Source organism: Nelumbo lutea, chromosome 6, assembly GCF_056320005.1.
Source record: "Nelumbo lutea isolate HS-2025 chromosome 6, American lotus-T2T, whole genome shotgun sequence".
NCBI lineage: Eukaryota > Viridiplantae > Streptophyta > Magnoliopsida > Proteales > Nelumbonaceae > Nelumbo > Nelumbo lutea.
The window spans coordinates 13,307,092-13,325,482 of NC_142689.1; the positions used below are offsets into that span (position 1 = coordinate 13,307,092).

General features: G+C 41.2%; 2 protein-coding genes across 3 annotated transcripts; both read left to right on the forward strand.

Moving 5' to 3' along the window:
• LOC148847434 (uncharacterized) lies at positions 1–2,528 on the forward strand. The gene is made up of 2 exons (XM_088952032.1): positions 1–2,125; positions 2,416–2,528. The coding sequence occupies exons 1-2, from the start codon at positions 1,447–1,449 to the stop codon at positions 2,448–2,450; spliced, it is 714 nt and encodes a 237-aa protein (XP_088808158.1). The 5' UTR covers positions 1–1,446; the 3' UTR covers positions 2,451–2,528.
• Positions 2,529–7,224: 4,696 nt separating this feature from the next.
• Positions 7,225–17,365, forward strand: SDG20 (SET domain protein 20). 2 transcript variants are annotated; one of them, XM_088948082.1, is made up of 2 exons: positions 7,225–8,183; positions 16,278–17,365. In XM_088948082.1, the coding sequence occupies exons 1-2, from the start codon at positions 7,283–7,285 to the stop codon at positions 16,292–16,294; spliced, it is 918 nt and encodes a 305-aa protein (XP_088804208.1). In that variant the 5' UTR covers positions 7,225–7,282; the 3' UTR covers positions 16,295–17,365. The 2 variants fall into 2 exon arrangements, with proteins under 2 accessions (XP_088804208.1, XP_088804207.1); XM_088948081.1 differs by lacking the exon at positions 16,278–17,365 and having other exon boundaries at positions 7,225–8,721.
• The last annotated feature ends 1,026 nt before the right edge of the window (positions 17,366–18,391 follow it).

Consider the following 18,391-nt stretch of genomic DNA (forward strand, 5'->3'; position numbering starts at 1 on the left):
CCTTTGTTTATTTTGTTGTATTGGGAAAACAAATCTCCACGTAACCTTCATACCGAATCATGGAACCTTTTTGCATTCATGTAATAAATGTATTTGGAAAATCATTTCCTACTGAAACTCAATCACGATGTATCTTGCATAATAAAAGACATGACAGTTTCTTTCATGGTATCAAAGCGAGAAGCAGGAGCAAGCGGTCTCTGCTCTAAGACCTGGAAATCAATGGTGGTTGCGACGTAGCTCAGCGCCGATAGAGTACAGACTGTGCACTCCGGTCTCTAGTTCGGCACTTCGCCCGCAGGCAGAGTACAGACTGCTCTTCGTCTTCCGCAGTCGTCACTATGACGCTCCCAAAAACAGAGTTCCGCTATTCGTCACTACGGTGCTCCTAGTACAGACTGCTCTTCTTCTTCAGCTTGAGCGGTTACCATAGCTCTGTTGTTCGTCTGTTGGAACACCCCAGAGAAACAGAGATCGAAGGCTGCGACCGACGGATTTGAGTTCCGAGATGAGATTTTCGCAGATCAAACAAGAACTCTGCACTCAAGCAGAGCTCTTCGGTTCCACTGTTCGTCTGTTCCAGACCCCAGAGAAACAGAGATCGAAGGCTGCGACCGGCGGATTCGAGTTCGGAACTGAGACGTTCGCAGATTAGACAAGAACTCTGCACTCAAGCAAAGCTCTTCGGTTTTATTCTTCTTCAGGCTTCTCCGATCTTTCCTCAACAAACGGCTCCGCCCTCACCTCTTCAGTTTCAGCTACAGAAATCGAAACCTCAATGACTTTCATTGTCTCTTTTGTTACTACCGCTTGAGTTTGGGACTTCAACGTCGCTCTAGTCACCCTTGGGGTCTCTTCGGGCCAAGCACGGAGATAGCAGAAGCCTGCCTAGAAATAAAATGTCGATTTGAAACCCTGGTTCGGTCCTCTCTTCTTTACGGAAGGATCGTAACAGTGCGCATCAGTGCATACCAGCGAATCTGAAGGCATCTCCCTGGTTTCTCTATCGTGTCACGCGGAGGTGAAGACATCATAAAACATGTAGAAAAAGACACGACCGTCCCCTCGCCGTACTAATTGCATCCGTCCGCCAACCCCGGAATGATTCTCTCACATGTTCAGTTAAAAGGTGAGAACTACGAGGAATGGGCGAGATCCATGAGAAACGCCCTCTGAGCGAAGAGAAAGCTCGGGTTTGTTGATGGAACGTTGGGTAAACCAACAGATGATTCGACCGATATCGAAGATTGGTGGATGGTGAATTCAATGCTAGTTGTATGGATTTTCAATACAATCGAACCAACCTTGCGAACTACTATATCATATACAGAGAATGTGAAAGACTTGTGGGAGGATTTGTGATAGAGATTTTCTATCGGGAATGGACCTCGAGTCCATCAATTGAAGGCTGATTTGGTGGCTTGTAAACAACAAGGACAGGCAGTGATGGCTTACTACGGGAAGTTGAAGGTCATGTGGGACGAGCTGGCAGAATATGATCTAGTACCCGCGTGTCGCTGTAGCGGTTGCAACTGCAAAATTGCGACCATAATTGAAAAGAACCGAGAAGAAGAGAGGGTACATCAGTTCTTGATGGGCCTTGACGACGCAATTTATGGCACCGTGCGTTCGAATATTTTGAGCATAGAGCCGCTGCCGAATTTGAACCATGTCTATGCAATGGTCATTCAAGAGGAAAGGCATCGAAGTATAGCCAAGAGTAAAGAAGAACGAAGTGATGCTATCGGTTTTGCAGTACATGCTGGTACAAAAGCAGCTGCTGCATGTACAAAGGATAAAAGCATGAGTTGTACACACTGTGGAAAATCCGGACATGAGGCAAAGGACTGTTTCCAGGTGATCGGTTATCCAGAATGGTGGGGAGATAGACCTCGCTCAACTGGGAAAGGAGCAGGCCGTGGGCGAAGTGGTTCAGGCGTCGGGCGAGGACGAGGAAACAAGGCAAGAGCCAACGCTGCCCAAGCAGCGGGAAGTGAAACTGAAGGAAAAAAAGTTGAAACCACAAATGATCATGACCGTAGTGGGTTTCCGAGGCTGAGTGGAGATCAATTGACAACCCTTCTCAACATTCTGAATTCACATAAGTCTGGTGAAAAATTTTCTGGTAAGAAAAAATCTACTGATTGGATAATTGATTCCGGGGCATCACACCATATGATTGGAGAAATTGATTTATTGATTGAAGTTTGAAATATTACACCGTGTCCGGTGGAACTTCCTAATGGGAAGCAAACTACTGCAATAAAGAAAGGGACTTTGCATTTGGGTGGAAATATTTATTTGCATAATGTGCTCTTCATACCAAGAATGAACTGCACCCTTATTTCTGTAGCTAAATTATTGCAAGAGATAAGTTGTACTATCACTTTTACTGACAAGCTGTGCGTGATACAGGACCAAACCTCGAGGACTCTGATTGGAGCGGGTGAGCAGTGTAATGGGGTCTACCAGTTCAGAGGAGCAGCACCGGTTCGGGCAAATAGAACAAGTGGAATGAGTGAATGAGAGTTGCGGCATCGCAGATTAGGGCATCCGTCTAAACATATATTATCTTCTATTCCTAAAGTAGATAAATTAAACAGCAGACTTGAAAGTGATAAGCCATGTGATGTTTGTTACAGAGCAAAACAAACTAGGGAAGTTTTTCCTGAAAGTAAACATAAAGCTAATGATTGTTTTTCTCTAATTCATTGTGATACATGGGGTGCTTATAAAGTACTTGCTTCTTGTGGTTCCGTTTACTTTCTAACCATTGTTGATGATTATTCTCGTAATGTGTGGGTTTACCTATTACTTGAAAAAAGTGAAGTAGCACATATTGTTGAGAACTGTTCGAAGTGATAATGGAACAGATTTTAAAAGCCTGAAGTCGTACTTTGAGACTCATGGCATTCTACATCAAACTTCCTGTGTTGGAACGCCCCAACAGAATGGTCGAGTGGAGAGAAAACATAGGCATATTTTGAATGTTGCGAGAGCATTGAGGTTTCAAGCAAGTCTGCCTATTCGTTTTTGGGGAGAGTGTGTCTTGACCGCCGGATACCTGATAAATAGGACACCTTCTTTCATACTTCGCGGGAAGACTCCGTATGAGGTACTGTTCGGGACGACACCTCAATACGAACAAATAAGAGTGTTTGGTTGTCTCTGCTATGCCCATTGGAGCCCTCGAGATAAGGATAAGTTTGGAGCAAGGAGCAGGAAATGTGTTTTTGTAGGCTACCCCTATGGGAAGAAAGGTTGGCGCGTATATGCTGTTGAGAGCGGTGAATATTTTGTCTCCCGCGATGTAGCCTTCCATGAAAATGTATTTCCATATGCCGGTGATTTAGAAGTACCTCTTGAAGACAATCCTGACTCGACAATTGCATCCGTAGTTGATGATGATGTTGCTCACAACCATAGAGGAAATAAAGACAGGGGGAGTGACGAAGAGGATATCTGTGCAAATGATAGGGAGAGCTTTCAAAATACTGATAGAAGAGAGGAGGAGCAAGGCAATGGAGGGGATGTGCAGGAAGTAGAAGCTAATGGTGGGGAGGACAGAATTAGTGTGGATCCAACACCGCAAATAGCACCAGAAGAGCAACTTGGCAGGAGACATCGACATCGCACGCCGTCTGTTATGTTAAAGCCCTATGTAACCTACACCGCTCGATGTCTGAAAGACCCCATTCACGCTCAAGCCAACTTTGAATCAAAATCCTCAGGTACGACTCCCTATCCCATAGCAAATTATGTGACATGTACTAACTTCTCTGTTAGACATCAAGCTTTCTTAGCTGCAGTCACTGCAGGAGCCGATCCTAGTAGTTTTTCTGAGGCAGTAAAAAGTGAGAAATGGAGAGAAGCTATGAGGAAGAAAATCCAAGCTCTAGAGAATAATGGTACATGGACATTGGAATCTCTACCTCCCGTATAAAAGGCCATAGGGAGTAAGTGGGTCTATAAGATCAAATATAATTCAGATGGGACGATTGAATGGTATAAGGCACGCCTAGTTATCCTCGGGAATAGACTGGTTGAAGGATTAGATTACAATGAGACTTTTGCTCCTGTGGCCAAACTGACAACAGTCCAAACCTTCTTATCTGTAGCGGCTACTAAGAACTGGGAGTTGCATCAGATGGATGTACATAATGCTTTCTTACATGGGGATTTGAATGAGGAAGTATACATGCAATTGCCGCCAGGATTTATGTCTAAGGATCGAACAAAAGTGTGCAAACTGCAGAAATCTCTCTATGGACTGTGTCAAGCTCCCAGATGTTGGTTCTCAAAATTAACAACGATATTGATACAGTTTGGGTTTGTTCAATTGTATCCTGACTACTCCTTGTTCACCTATTGCAAACACGATGTTCGTCTGCACGTGCTGATATATGTTGATGACTTGATTATTGGGGGAAATGACATTGCTGCTATTGTAAAATTCAAAAAGTATGTCCACCAGTGCTTCCATATGAAAGACCTGGGCCCACTTAAATATTTCCTAGGGATTGAAGTAGCTCGTGGACCTAAGGGAATATTTTTGTCGCAACGGAAGTATGCCCTAGACATCATCTCGGAATGTGGACTCTTGGGAGCCAAACCAACATCCGTGCCCATTGAACAGAATCATCATCTTGCACTGGCAAAGGGCGCTCTTATGAAAAATCCGAATCAGTATCAACGATTAGAGGGACAGTTGATCTACTTGACCATTACACAACCTGAGCTGTGTTATTATGTTCATATCCTAGCTCAGTTCATGCAAAGTCCACGACAAGAACATTGGGATGCAGTTCTGCGCGTGGTGCGTTATATGAAAGGATATCCAGGACAAGGTCTATTGTTCCGTTTTGATAGCGATCTGCGTCTATATGCCTATTGCATCTCTGATTGGGCAAGCTGCCCGTTGACGTGACGATCGTTGACTGGCTATTTTGTTCTGCTGGGGCAGTCACCGGTTTCTTGGAAAACGAAAAAACAACATACCGTGTCGCGCTCCTCCGTAGAAGCCGAATATCGTTTGATGGCTGCAACAAGTTGTGAGCTGAAGTGGATGAAGAAACTTCTTTTGTCCTTTGGGGTGGTGCATGATGCACCTGCGGGATTGTATTGTGATAATCAGGCAGCTTTGCACATAACTGCAAATCCAGTGTTCCATGAGCGGACAAATCATATTGAGGTCGACTGTCATTTTGTTCGCGATGAGCTACGACGTGGGAACATTGTTACTTGCCATGTTCGAACCACATAGTAGTTGGCTGAAATCTTGACAAAGGCTCTGGGAAAAGAGAGATTCACATATTTCCTGGGCAAATTGGGCATTCGGAATCTGTATGCGCCAATTTGAGGGGGAGTATTGGGAAACCAAATCTCCATGTAACCATCATACAGAATCTCTACGCAACTTGGGAACCTTCTTGCATTCATGTAGTCAGTATTCCTGGATGTATTTTGAAAAATCAATTCCTACTAAAACTCAATCTCCTACTTGTATATATAGGATGTATCTTGCCATAATAAAAGACACGACACTTTTTTTCGGTTTGTATTATTCTTTCTTCACAGAAGTTAGATAATTTACCTAGTTTAACAGATTTGTCATGACCGATTAGATTAGAAAAGTTAGTTTTAAGTTTGGAGCAGATCTAGCCATACAGCAAACATATAGCTAAACTTTTTCCATTAACCTCCTCCACTGATTTGAACCCCGCCAGCCCCTGACTGAACTTTTAAGCATAGAACATGAACACAAATACTACCATAACCTAAACCAGCAAGCTAACAAACTTGAAATGTGAAGTTGCAGCCACTCCCTGACCATTAGACATATCGATGGAATGATCAGCTGTGAAAATAGAGGCTAAATGCTTTGACCTAGTAGGTATGACTTCAATCATAAATCAAAAAGGAATTTTAGAAGATCTTTCACAAAAGTAAGTTCATGATGATATTTAGTCTGTGTTTGGTTTGAAGAAAAAGGTAGGGATACCTACACAAACCTACCTTGTATCGGTTTCTCTACTATTTCCTTCAAACCAAACACAGTCCAAGGGAAACAATATAAGGAAAGGTATTTGCATGTCCCAAAACTTTCTAAGATCTTTAACATAGTATTGGCAGTCACATGAAACAGGTCAGGGATGGAAGATGAGTGACTGAGCAAAAGTGAAACAGCTGCTGTTGAAATATTCATTGGAAAAAGAGCCAAAGGTGATTATGCAGATTGTAATCTGAAGAAGCAGTGCCAAGAAGGTGCTGCATTTTACAAGTGGATATTCTCCATTATTTCAAACCCTTTTAGGTGTCATATTGAGTAAAAAACAATGTTTTTTTTTATCAGCAAAAATTACTTTATTAAAGTAATTTACTTTGAATGAAAACAGTACAACTTGATGATAACATGTCATCCCAAAATCAAAAACCCATTTACAAAGAAATTCAAAACAATTGCTATCCCTTCCACTACCATGAAAACATGTTTGAGAGTATAAGGGATATTTCTGTTGCTGCTTGGCCATGAGATAATTAGACCTTGCAGCTGTGCCAGCAATTCAGCTTTGGTAGAATTTGCAGTACCAATTGGCCCAGAAAAAGAGTGCTTCAAATGTCAAAATTCTCAAAGATGCATGCAATAAATTACAACAAAACTTCCAAAATGCTTAATATGAAAAGTACCAAAGTATCAACAAAATCAACCTGAAACTGATGATAAGAATCTCCAATGTTAGTTCCTTTCAATTCACACATGCAGTTTACTTCCTCTCAATGTTTTAAAAATCGACCGAGAGGCTAAAATGGGTCAAACCGGTTCACATTATCAACTATATATATATAAACCTGTATTTTATTAATAAATAGTATATAATTATATTTTATATGTAATATATATATATATATATTAAATTTTTATTTGTAAGAAATTTTAAAAATTATAATTTAAGGCCAGAAAAGAAATTTTTTTGCAAAATTAATGGGGCAAGGCAGGACACAAATATCGAAAAGTTGCCCAAAATATGGGCAACTCATGACCCGATTATTAGGTCAAACGGGTCAACGGTTCAATCTCTCGGGTCGTACGGTTTTGACCAAGTCAACAACTTTTAAGCAAATAACGAGTTTTAGCAAACCGGAACCAAAATCAATGCCGATGACGGTTCGAACGGTTCAACCGTCCGGGTCAACGGCGGGTTGAAAACACTGCTTTTTCCGATGAATATTTCCCCGCCCTTCAAACTCACACGCAGGCTCGTCTCCCTTCTAAACTTTGCTGATGTTCCAGGAATCAAAGAAGATTTGTTGTCGCACAGTGGAAGAGGAACACTTCGAATGCGCAGAACTTGTCCTCCCATGGCTCCCACCCTCAGATCTTGCTTCAATGTCTTCCACCTGCAAAAGCCTCCGTCAGATATCTAAAGCCATCACCACCAGGAGAATTTTCGATGCTTCACGGAGCCTCGAGAAGCACCCAATTCCTTTCATCAACACTGTCGACGCCCAACCCTATTCCTATTTCATCTACACGCCGTCTCAAATCCTGAGTCTTCCGGATTCCTCTCCTATATACCAGCCCTGGGGTTCAAACCCTAAGATACCCATTTCAAATTCGTGCCCAATGACCGATTTAAATCTGACAATAGGCTTAGTCTCTTCGGTGGTTGAAAATTGTTCTGGGTGTGTCTGTAAGAACTGTTCTCGAGTAACGAAAGATGGGGATCTCAAGTGTCCCTGCTGGAGCATCCAACCCGAGTTAATGGGTTCATGTCTGGTCTCAGAGATGATGACTGAGTGTGGATCGAGTTGCGTTTGTGGGTTGGATTGTGCGAATCGGTTGACACAGCAAGGGGTTTCGGTTCGATTGAAGATTGTTAAACATCGGAGGAAGGGCTGGGGCGTGGAAGCTGCTCAGTTCATTGGGTGTGGAGAATTTATCTGCGAATATGCTGGTGAGCTCTTGACAACGGAACAAGCCAGAAAGCGGCAACAGAAATATGACGAACTTTCATCAAGTGTCCACTTTTCTTCTGCTCTCCTAGTTGTGCGTGAACATCTCCCATCGGGAAAGGCATGCATGAGGGTGAACATAGATGCCACAAGAGTTGGAAATATTGCACGCTTTATCAACCATTCTTGTGATGGTGGCAACCTGATGACAGTGTTAGTAAGAAGCTCAGGTGCGTTGCTGCCTCGTATTTGCTTCTTTGCATCTAGAGATATACAAGAAGGTGAAGAACTTACTTTTAGTTATGGAGATGTTAGTACCAGGCTGAAGGGCCTGCAATGTTTTTGTGGTAGTTCTGGTTGCGTTGGATTACTGCCATCAGAACAAACTTGAGTTCTTCCTCTCACTGAACCCTTTTCTTTATGCCATTTAGTGAATGTTTTAAAAATTATATTGAGGAAAAAAAAAGGCTAAAATTCAATGGGATATGGTACCATTCATTGTTTCCTGGAGTGCGTAAAAGAGAGTAGCAGGCGTACCTTTGAAGATAAATACCGCACAAGGCAGGTGATTGTTGATATCTGCTACCTGGTTATTGAATGGTTTCTTCCCTCATCATGAGTTCACGGATATCTGAATAGAAGATTTTTGAGGGCAGGTTTTGCTTTCACTGGATTTAGATAACCAGGCAGGTTGAACAGTAATTAATTAACAATGTGTACCTTGCTATTTTCTATTTTGTGGTAAAATTTCATCACCAATGGATTATATCTTCTCTCTCTTACCTCATCCTCCCTCCACGCCTCTCTCCACCATTACGTCATTCTCTCTCTCCCTCTCGCATGACATTTACTGAGACAGTCACTGTATGTGTACATTGTACCACTATTTTCTCTTTATCTCGATGATGAAAAAACTTCTAAAAAACATGGGAAAATGAATATCCACATATCTATAATATCTTGACTAATTACTTTTAGTCTCCCTTCTATAGTATACTAGTATATATATGTTTAGGTGTGCCATCAAACACAGGGTTACACAGACACATAGACACTCCAATTCTCTCCTACTCCACACTAAAACTCCTGCTTTTGGGCACTAAAGGGGAGATTTGGTAAGGCCAAAAAAAAAAGATCCTGAAAATTTTACAAGAAAGATCTAACCTCAAAGCCACTATATGGAGAATTATAGGTATACAAGGATCACTTCACAAAAGATTACGAGCAGAAGTTTATGGTTAGGAAACTATTGAAGGCATGAGAAACATTCATTATATTTAAGAATGGCATATTTTCCAACTGCATCATGCATGGAAAAAGTAGTTTGTAAAGAATTGACAATTCTTAACAGGATCCTAATTGGAATCAAACTCATAGAATTAGAAAATGAAGGTTCATAAAGTAGTCTGCAGTTTAACAGTTCAGCTCAATAAATCTTTATCTCAACTGTACGGAAGATCAGCTGCAGAAATCCTATTTCACTATACCACTATTGAGGACTAAGTTGTAAGTCCTCAAAAATTTCTCCATTACCTTGATTTATGTCCTTCTATGAACTTCACGAGACTCTCTTAGAACTATTTACATTAGTGGTTTCTAAGCACGTGAAAGCACTGTCTTAATCTACTTTTTCTCATTTATTGATAAAAAAATCTACTTTTCCTCATTTGCTGATAAAAAATCTACTTTTCCTCATTTGTTCACATATTAGGGCTGGTCCTAGTGTAGAGAACACTGATGTGGGCCCCACAGCTACAGTCCCATTGTGTTCGTAGGGTAGAAGATGTTCTAGTCTGCCTAGGGTTAGCTATTGGTCATTTAGTTGTTTCAGTTGTTATTTATTTCAGTCTTTGTTTCACTCTATTTGTTATGTAAAGACTAAGGGCAGATCTGTCCTTTCCATGTAATGAGCATAACCTATAAATATTAATTAAAGTGGCGGCGGCAGAACATTAAGCTTCTGCTCCTTTCAACCCTTGTGTTCTACTGCTTCTCCTCCCTCTTTCTCTTCTCTCCTCTTTCTTTCTTCTTATCTTCGATCCTGAGATTCATTAGGGTTCAAGATTGATAACAGTCCTGAACTTCTAGTTGGTATCAGAGCCAAGTTCTCTCATGTGAGTCTAGTCCAGCCGACCACATGAGAACCATCTAAGGCTGGAAGCTGAGAAAGCAAAGTTCGTTGACTGGTTCTTGGAGATCTCTAGAGGATTAGCAGCTGTTTGAAGAAGTGTCACAGTTGTAGCAAGTCGGTGATCAGGAAGAATCAGAGAAGGCTAGGGTTCGGGTAACCTTGGTAGGCATTGAACTGCATTCTACTGTAAGTTTTTACTTTCTGAGAGAAGTAACATCAAAAAAGATAGGTTGGACCTATCCAGTAAGGGTGGCCGAACTACTCTAGGGTTTTATCTCTCTATTCTCTAGGGTTTCTCTAGGGTTTTGTCTTATCCCTACGGCAAACCCTAGTATTAGGCCGAAACTTGTGATTTTATTCGTGCGGCAAACCCTAGAATTCTCCTCAACATTGATCAATTTTAGGGTTTCATATTAACCCTAATACAAACCTTATCCGTACGGCTCTTAGGACTAATTAAAACCTCGAATTGGCCTTAGCATATCAGATTGCTCTTCAAACTGTGTTTCAGTCTTCTTTTGGGGTTTCGAACACTTTTGAAGGGGTGAAAACAGTTCGGACTGTTGCTGTTGTGTGTGGTTATTGATTTCAGATCAGTCTTATATATATTTCATGCACATCTATCGTGAGTACAGATTGGTTCTCTACTGATTTTGTGACTGTTGTTGGGAGTTCTAGTGCTAGTTTTGACTGTAGTAACCATAATCTTTGATACTTTTGGTTCTTGACTAAAATGGAGTTTAAGAATCAGGCAGAAGGCAGTTTTGGGAACAACAATTATGGTGGTGGTTCTGAGACAGGTTTTCAAATTACAACCGTAAAGTTTGATGGATCAAACTACTTGGAATGGGCCCAATCAGCCATGATGGCTATTGGGGGAAGGGGCAAAGTAGGGTATCTCTTGGGAGATGTAGCAGAACCTTCCAAGGGAGACCCTATGTATACCAAGTGGGTCCAAGAAAACTACTTGGTTATGACATGGCTCTGTAATTCAATGCAGCCCCATATTAGCCGAAATTACTTATGGGCAAAGACAACCAAGGAGATATGGAATGTGATGAAAGAGACTTACTCCCAACCCCTTAATGTTGCCAGAGCATATGAATTGAAATGTGAGGTGAATGCCCTTAAACAAGGAGAGAAACCGGTGTCGGTCTATTTCTCTAACTTGTAGTCCCTGTGGCATGAGATTGATCACTTAGAGACTCTTGAGTGGGAGAGTCCCAAAGATGCTCAGATACATAGAAAGCACATTGAGACAAACAGAGTGTTTGAGTTTCTGGCAGGACTGAATTCAGAATATGATATTGTGAGGCAGCAGATCTTGACTAGAGATAGTGTGACCCTCTCTCAGGCATACTCCTTAGTGCATAGTGAAGAGACCAAGAGGAAAGTCATGATGCAACCTCAACCGCTTACACCTGTCTTGGTAGCTGTCAAACCCAAAACAGAGGGTGATTCAGAGAGGGACAGAAAGAAGGAAGATAAAAGGGATGTGGTGTGTGAGCATTGCAAGAAACCTACACACACAAAAGAAACATGTTGGAAGCTGCATCCACATTTGGTCCCGGCAAAGTTGAGAAATAAAAGGAGTAATGCTCATTTGGCTACAACTACTGATTCAGCATCCTCATCTAGCACGAGAGGCACACCATTAGAGACCTTAGTTGCAGTTCGGGCAACTCTAATACAATTGAAGAAGGAAGTTGGCAGTTCAGCTCAGTTACCGCAGCCATCATCAGCTTCGGCTACATCGGCCTTTGCACACTCAGGTACTCGAGCCTCAACCTACCATGCCTCTGCTCCAGGTACTACAGAACCGTGTTGGGTAATAGATTCAGGTGCATCTGACCATATGACCAGCTTGCCCTCTTTGTTTACTACTTATCACTTATCTTCTGGTAAGGATAAAGTATCTATAGCTGATGACTCTCTTGTCCTTATTTCTGGCAAGGGTGACATCAAACTGTCAGATACTATATCATTGTCCTCTGTCTTGCATGTTCCTAAACTGGATACTAACCTCCTTTTCGTCAGTAGCATTACCAAACATTTGAACTGCTCAGTAACTTTCTTTCCTGACCGATGTGTTTTTCAGGACATGGAGATGAAGAAGGTGATTGGGACTGGCTGTGAGACGAATGGGATCTATCTGCTCGGGGAGAGTTCTCGTCGGGAAGAGTCAGTGGATAAGAAGTTCCTTGTTTCTCAATTTGTGAGTCCGGTTATGTTGTGGCATAACCGATTGGGTCATTTATCTTTTCGGTCCTTGAAGAGTCTGTTTCCTATTTTGTTTGAGTCTGTTGAGTCATCTCAATTGAAGTGTGAGAGTTGTGAGTTGGTTAAACATTGTAGAAACTCTTATTCATTGAGTAATAAAAGGAGTAATAGTTCTTTTGATATTGTGCATACTGATGTTTGGGGGCCATATCACATTCCTTCTATGGGGGGGGGGGTACATGTATTTTTTGCTATTTGTTGATGACTACACCCGATTTTCATGGGTTTATCTTATGCGATCACGAGATGAGGTGCCTGTCCTGACCCAAAACTTCCACCAAATGATCCTAACACAATTTGATGCCAGGATAAAAGTGCTTAGATCTGATAATGCAAAGGAATACTTTGCTAAGCCATTGGCATCGTACCTCCTTAATCATGGGGTTATCCACCAGAGCACGTGTCCTCATACACCTCAGCAGAATGGGGTTGCAGAGAGGAAGAATAGGCACATCTTGGAGGTGGCTAGAAGTATTATGTTTACCTCCAACGTCCATATTTGCTTCTGGGGTGATGCTATCCTTACGACGGTATATCTTATTAATCGGATTCCTTCTCGGGTTCTTGATATGAAACCTCATTTTTCCCTTCTATACCCCAATGAGGAGTTGTTCACTATTCCCCTCAAGACATTTGGTTGTACCTGTTTTGTTCAGCTTCTTGGTCCCAATCACTCCAAGTTTCAACCCAAGGCCTCCAAATGCATCTTTCTTGGTTATGCACAAACTCAAAAGGGTTATTGTTGTTATGATCCTGTCTCAGGGAAGAAGTTTGTATCCATGGATGTCACTTTCTTTGAGGAGACACCCTACTATTCTCGGGTCTCTCCTCAGGGGGAGAGTAGTGAGCGTGGAGATTTGGGTCTTTTTCTTCAGGGGGAGGAGGAGTGCAGTGAGGACAGGGTTAATACCTTTGGGGCTGTCCCTTTACCTATTCCAGTTGATGATGAGGGCTGTAGTGATGAGGGCTGTAGTAGCGAGGGTGGTCAAAGGGATCGGGAGTTGAGAGTCTATCACAGGCGATGCAGGCAGATTGATCCTGGTCATCAGCAGTCCCAGCCAGCTACAATCTCTTCTACGGCTCCAAGTCCAGATATTACAGTCCCAGGGCCCACAGAGACTCCTTCCATTGTTGCTACCTCACCCTCTGCAGATGACCTTGACCTTCCCATTGCCCTCCGTAAAGGAAAACGACATTGCACCACATCTACAGGCCACTGCATCTCCCAGTTTTTGTCCTATGATCGCCTATCTCCCTCCTACAGGTCCTATCTCACCTCTGTTGCTGATGTCCCTATTCCGAGAACAGTGCAAGAAGCCCTATCAGTCCCAGAGTGGAGAGGTGCAATGCAAGTTGAAATGGATGCCCTGTTGAAAAATAATACCTGGGAGCTAGTTGACTTGCCCAAAGGAAAGAAACCAGTTGGATGCAGGTGGGTATTTACTGTGAAGCATAATGCGGATGGTTCCATTGAGAGGTACAAAGCTCGGCTAGTTGCAAAGGGGTTCACTCAAACTTATGGTATAGATTACTTGGAGACATTTGCCCCGGTAGCCAAGATGACCACCATTCGGGTTCTATTATCTCTTGCAACAAGCTACACTTGGCATTTGTACCAAATGGATGTTAAGAATGCTTTCCTGAATGGGGACTTGCAGGAAGAGGTCTACATGCAGTTGCCTCCTGGATTCTATGATACAAAGGTAGGTAAGAAAGTTTGTCGGCTCAATAAGGCATTGTATGGTTTGAAGCAGTCACCTAGAGCTTGGTTCGACAGATTCAGACTAGCCCTTGGGAAGTTTGGTTATGTACATGCCCAGTCAGATCATACACTGTTCATCAAGAGGGTGGATTCGTCACTGACACTACTTGCAGTTTATGTTGATGATATTGTGGTCACAGGAAACGACAACCATGAGATTGAGTCCCTCAAACAGCTCCTTCATCAAGAGTTTGAGGTGAAAGATCTGGGTACACTACGGTATTTTTTGGATATTGAGGTTGCTAGATCTAAGCAGGGGATCTTTGTCTCTCAGAGGAAATATGTGTTAGATCTCTTGGCTGAAACTAGAAAGCTAGGTGTCAAACCTGCAGATACACCCATTGAACAGAACCACAGGATTAATGCAGAGAGTGGGGAGCTGCTTGAAGACAAAGTTGTGTTCCAGCGGTTAGTGGGAAAGCTCCTATATCTATGCCTTACTCGACCAGACATCAGTTATGCCGTTAGTGTTATCAGTCAGTACATGCATTCTCCTAGAACCACGTACCTTCTAGCAGCAGAAAGAATACTAGCATACTTGAAGAGATGCCCGGGTAGAGGTATACTGTTCAAGAACAATGACCACATGAAGGTGGAAGTCTATACGGATGCCGATTGGGCTGGGAGTGTTGATGACAGAAGGTCTACCTCTGGATATTGTGCTCTTGTGGGAGGTAACCTGGTTTCTTCGCAGAGTAAGAAACAAAGTGTTGTCTCTCGATCCAGTGCTGAAGCTGAGTACAGGTCAATGGCTAATGGAGTGGCTGAAATTCTTTGGCTGAGATCACTATTTGAGGAGTTGAGTGTTGAGTATGAGAAACCCCTGATGTTGTATTGTGATAATCAAGCGGCTATTAATATAGCACACAACCCAGTGCAGCATGATAGGACTAAACATATTGAAGTTGATCGGCACTTTGTACAAGAGAGGGTCTCATCACAAGAAGTATGTCTCCCATACATCACCTCCAATATGCAACTGGCAGATATCCTCACTAAAGTTGTATCACGGAAGAAGCTAGAGGCAGATCTATCCAAGTTGGGAATGATAAACATTTATTCCCAACTTGAGGGGGAGTGTAGAGAACACTGATGTGGGCCCCACAACTACGGTCCCACTGTGTCCGTAGGGTAGAAGGTGTTCTAGTCTGCCTAGGGTTAGCTATTGGTCATTTAGTTGTTTCAGTTGTTATTTATTTCAGTCTTTGTTTTACTCTATTTGTTATGTAAAGACTAAGGGTAGATCTGTCATTTCATGTAATGAGCATAACCTATAAATATTAATTAAAGTGGCGGCGGCAGAACATTAAGCTTCTACTCCTCCTTTCAACCCTTGTGTTCTACTGCTTCTTCTCCTCCCTCTTTCTCTTCTCTCCTCTTTCTTTCTTCTTATCTTCGATCCTGAGATTCATTAGGGTTCAAGACTGATAACAGTCCTGAACTTCTAGTCCTAGTATGTTTTTTTTTCTTTTTCCGATAAATGGGCTGGTCCTAGTATGTTTTGTTCCTTGGTTTCCCATATAACAACATATGTGGTCTTATACCTGTCTTATTTTTTTATATGAAAAAGTCACTTTCATTAAATTTGGAACATCTTATACAAGATACACAGGTGCAGTCCCTAAGAATAGGGATTCCAATCCTCAAAAGATAATTCTATTACAACAGCCCATATACACCTATAAATTTTATCCACCCTGCTCGAATTCTATAGGAGATATCCTCTTAAATCTGTCCTTCACTATGGATTATCAAAGCAAGGTAGTGAAAGTGGTAACTTTGAGGACTTGCTTTATAATCCTAACTATACCCTTGCTTCTATTCATTTCATCACTATATTTTCCAGATATATTCTTAGTCCCACTTATTTTAAAACCTCTTTTTTATGCAAAACCATCTTGCTATACTTCTGCCTTTGTGTTTAGCCACATTCTTGTCATGCCAACCATTACTATGTTGTCATCATACAATATTTTTTTTTGAGAAAGATATATTTTCATTCATATGAGACCCATTGTAATTCAAACTCTCTCATCTCCCATTTTAATGTTTAGATATGAGTGACTTCACCATCTTGCATATCCTTGATTAGGTAGACATATATACTTGGGTTAATTTCCTTCCCAAAACCTACCAATTTTATCTTTCCAGGGGACCCAAGTAAGTAACATATGAGGATGTCTCCTCCATCCAAATTCTGGTACATCTCAGGCAAGAATCCTCTGCCTCTACATGTTGCTGGACAGATCAGACTTCATTTTGATGAAAATTATCTTGGAAACAAATGCCTCTCCGGGAATGAAGGATCTTCAAGGATCTCAGAAGGTCTCTCATTTGGTACTTTTTGACCCATTGAGAAAGCTGATGCAATTAATCTGAAGTAATGACCTTGTTCAGCAGCTTTAGAACTGTAAAGAGACTTTAATCTCTAATGTGGATTGGCCAATAAGGCTGTATTTCAATGGATACTTCCAGATCTAAATAATGAAGCTCATAGTTCAGAATTCAGATAAGAAGGGTATGGTGAAAGGTCTTTATTCTACAGCAATTATTTAACTTTGGATGATTTGTCACGGGAATGGAAATTGTGGCAGGGTACTCTTCAAGAAGGCAACCAGAACATGTTGAATGGGAGGTGCCAAAGCTAGGAAAAAAGAAACTAAACTTTGATGGGCTGTTGTTTGGGTAATCCATGATTGTCAAGGACTGGTGGAGATATTGGATATGACACAGGAAACATTTTATTAAGCTTGTCAGGTTCATCAAGTTCTGGTACATCACCATTGGTCGATTTGTTAAATCTCATGTAGGGATTAAAACTTGCTTTAGCAAATAGCTGGGTCGAGCTACAAGTTCGAGGAGATTGCAAAGTAGTCATAAATTGGATTGAAGTCAGGATCAGAAGTGCCATGGAGTCTTAGGTTTTTAATCAAGAAGCAAAGACTTTGGTGGCATCTGATGTAAATTGCTCATTCAGGCAAGTTCCCAGAGCTACAAATGGGGCAAGTTCCCAGAGCTACAAATGGTTTGGCATACTCAATAGGAAGGTCAGGAGTAGAAAGGACCAGCAGTTGTGAGGAATACCGGGAATGGGGCATAAATTGTAAATACTGATACAGTAAAGAAAAGGATGCAATCAACTTTCTTCTGTTTTAGTTGTACTGCTCTATCTCTTTATGGATGATAAGGAGGCTGTTCTTTCTGATTAGTATCAATCAAGTTAAATTAATTTTTTTTTATCAGTCAATCAAATTTTATTAACTATGAGAAAAGAATTGTATACAAGGCAAGTGAAGGGAGTGTGCCTAGCACCTCATTCTTATGCTGAAATCTGCCAACTAGCTCTATTACCTTTTTTTTTACAATTAAAAAGAAAAAGAAATTTATTGAAAAGAAGAAAAGATAAGGTACACAAGATGAAATATATGAGCTTTATGGCTCAAACACCAGTAAGAAAAGCACCAACCTTGTCACAGAGCCTTATCTCATGAGCCAGAAAAAAATACAGCTCTACTATCCCTTTCATTTAAAAGAAAACAACCCTCTTCTCACCTTGCTTCATCATTCACTTTTTCTTTTTTATACACCTAGTCTATTACTTACGGTCAAAACAGATATGGGAGCATATTTCCCCAATACAATTGGCCTCTCTGCACTCTCTTGTCTGGACAAAACATCATCTGTACTGTTTTTGACCTTTCAATATAAATGCAACGCATGTGATTTTTTTATTATCAAAAAAAAAAAAAAAGATCTATTCTTTCCTAGTTTTTTACTCAAAGATGGGGTTGCTCTACATTTTCTATATCTTTGTACATCCCCTCATGTCTGATGTCTTCTTTTTTTCCTAATGAGTTAATTACTTTTCTTTATAAGAAAATGAAAGAAGAAAGATCTTCCATGGTTAATTTCATTGACCATAAAGCCTGATTTGCTTTCCAATACATGCAAGGCAGACCTTAAATCAGTTAAGTCAAGAACAAATTTCGGAGTTATGGGAAACATTATCACAATTTCAACTAGAATCAATTCTTTAAGATGATATGCTTTTTTTTTTTTTTTCTGATAGATAATATCAAGTTCTTTAAGTGTGTTTGGTTTGAAGGAAAAAGTAGGGAAAGGTAAGGAAACCTTTATGAAACTTGTATAGGTTTCCCTACCTTTCCCTACCTTTTCCTTCAAACCAAACATAGTCTTAGGGATTGAAGCAAGATGATCCTGTATGCCTTTATCTTTACAGCTTATTGGAATGTCTTGAATAAGCT

Bases quoted from the DNA above. Each gene is read 5' to 3' on its own strand.
- LOC148847434 (XM_088952032.1), top strand. From the start codon at position 1,447: ATGGCTTACTACGGGAAGTTGAAGGTCATGTGGGACGAGCTGGCAGAA. The intron at 2,126-2,415 runs GTAAGAAAAAAT...TGCGTGATACAG, and splicing joins GTCTGGTGAAAAATTTTCTG to GACCAAACCTCGAGGACTCT.
- SDG20 (XM_088948081.1), top strand. From the start codon at position 7,283: ATGTTCCAGGAATCAAAGAAGATTTGTTGTCGCACAGTGGAAGAGGAA.